Source organism: Bicyclus anynana, chromosome 27 (assembly GCF_947172395.1).
Source record: "Bicyclus anynana chromosome 27, ilBicAnyn1.1, whole genome shotgun sequence".
Classification (NCBI taxonomy): Eukaryota; Metazoa; Arthropoda; class Insecta; order Lepidoptera; family Nymphalidae; genus Bicyclus; species Bicyclus anynana.
In genome coordinates, this window is record NC_069109.1 from 3,237,905 (window position 1) to 3,239,984 (window position 2,080).

The following is a 2,080-nucleotide window of genomic DNA, read 5'->3' on the forward strand; positions in this document are numbered from 1 at the left end:
TGACGATATCTAATAATATTTTTAACATAAAAATTGAACCGACTTCAAAGACGTATTTCATTTATTTTAGTTTTAACAGAAAATTACTTAACCGATTTTCATGAAATAGGACCAATCTGAAAACATACTCTTTCAAACCAAAGAATTTTCAAAGTTAATAAATGACGAAGTTATGAGAAAACAAATATTTAAAAAAAATTTCGAATTGAGAACCTTCTTTTTTTGAAGTCTGAAAAACTCTTGTTATTCGTCGTCATCAACCCATATTCGGCTCACTGCTGAGCTCGAGTCTCCTCTCAGAATGATGGGTTAGGCCTATAGTCCACCACGCTGGCCCAATGCGGATTGGCAGACTTCACGCAGAGAATTAAGATAATTCTCTGGTAGGTATGCAGGTTTCCTCACGATGTTTTCCTTCACCGATTGGTACACGTGATATTTAATTTCTTAAATATCTCTTGTATAGAACAACTATATTAAAGTTTTCGACTCCCTACTAAGTATTACATCCACATCGAATTCATTATTTTTGACGTAAACTTCGATCTCTTGCAGAGTCCTCCCATCAGTATCTGGTAGCTTCAACCATATGACACCTAAACATACAGACATTATCGAAGCATTCAGCAAAAACAAACCATGGTAACCTAGAGAACTCACTAAAACCGGTTGTAAAACTATCGTCAAAGACAGCATTGATATTAGTATTACGCCCAATATACCAAAAATATACACTTTCAATTCTAAAGGATACAATTCGCTCAATATAACTTCCAGCAAAGGAATTGGACCTACGTGGATGATGATAAAGTAACACGCAAGCAAAAATACGTTGATCCAATTGAAATAGCTCGCGCCATTTTGATAATAATAGCACGCGCTGAATACAACCAAAATGGCGTTCGCTGTGAACCCAGTTGTAAATAACAGAGTCCTTATTGAGGTTGTTTTTATCAAGAGACAAGATAAAATCGATCCAACAACAATAAAGCCATCAACTAGCAACGTATATAACAAAACGTCAGATGTCCCCGTTATTCCTGATATAATAACACTCGCTAACGTACTAAACAGTAATTTCCCAGCTGCAGCGACATAAATATGTATAAATACACTAAGCATTAGCAAACCCCAGAAATATTTCATCTTAAACGCACGGCACAACCTTTTAAAAGTGTCTCTGCTGTTCGTTTCCGACGCCATCTTGTATTTAGCAGTCTCCATTTTGATTAGCAACTCCAATTCACGTTCAGAATTCGTATTGTGTAATTTACGGAACGCTGTCTTACATTCTTCGAATTTACCTTTTGATGCCAACCAATGTGGGCTTTCCACCCAAAAGAATGGTAAAACAATACCCAAAATTGTTGGAATTACTCCAATCAATGCAACAAATCGCCAATGGAATGCTATGCCCAGAGCGTGACTAAAAGCCGATCCCATAGATGAAGTAACTGTTGTTACAAGGTTTTGATAAAATACTCTTGTATTTGGTGAACAATACTCAGGTGTGACGAATATAGTTAAACTAATCATTGCGCCGACTGATATTCCACCGATTATCCGTGATAACATGAATTGGTACATCTCATATGAATAGTATAGTATGATCCAGTTGATGAGGATGAGTGTTGAGAAGATCACGGTCGGCCATCTTCGACCCATCTTGTCTGTGACGAATGCAGCCAGTGCAAAGCCAATCATGCACATCATGGTTATTGCAGACGCTGGAAATGGAGAAAAATATCAATAAAAGTAGCCGTATAATAGAATAGCCCAGTGGATATGACCTCTGCCTCCGATTCCGGAGGATGTGTGTTCGAATCCGGTCCGGGGCATGCACCTCCAACTTTTCAGTTGTGTGCGTTTTAAGAATTTAAATATCACGTGTCTCAAACGGTGAAGGAAAACATCGTGAGGAAACCTGCACACCAGAGAATTTCTTTCTCTGCGTGTGTGAAGTCTGCCAATCCGCATTGGGCCAGCGTGGTGGACTATTGGCCCCTCTCATTCTGAGAGGAGACTCGAGCTCAGCAGTGAGCCGTATATGGGTTGATAACGATCAATTAAAGTAATTATA

The 2,080-nt window shown here is 38.6% G+C and overlaps 1 protein-coding gene across 1 annotated transcript; it reads right to left on the minus strand.

The window, feature by feature from the left end:
- Positions 1-430: 430 nt before the first annotated feature.
- On the minus strand, positions 431-1,709 carry LOC128199660 (uncharacterized). The gene has a single exon (XM_052890062.1). It carries the CDS (start codon positions 1,702-1,704, stop codon positions 472-474), a length of 1,233 nt encoding a protein of 410 aa, XP_052746022.1. The 5' UTR covers positions 1,705-1,709; the 3' UTR covers positions 431-471.
- Between the last annotated feature and the right edge of the window lie 371 nt (positions 1,710-2,080).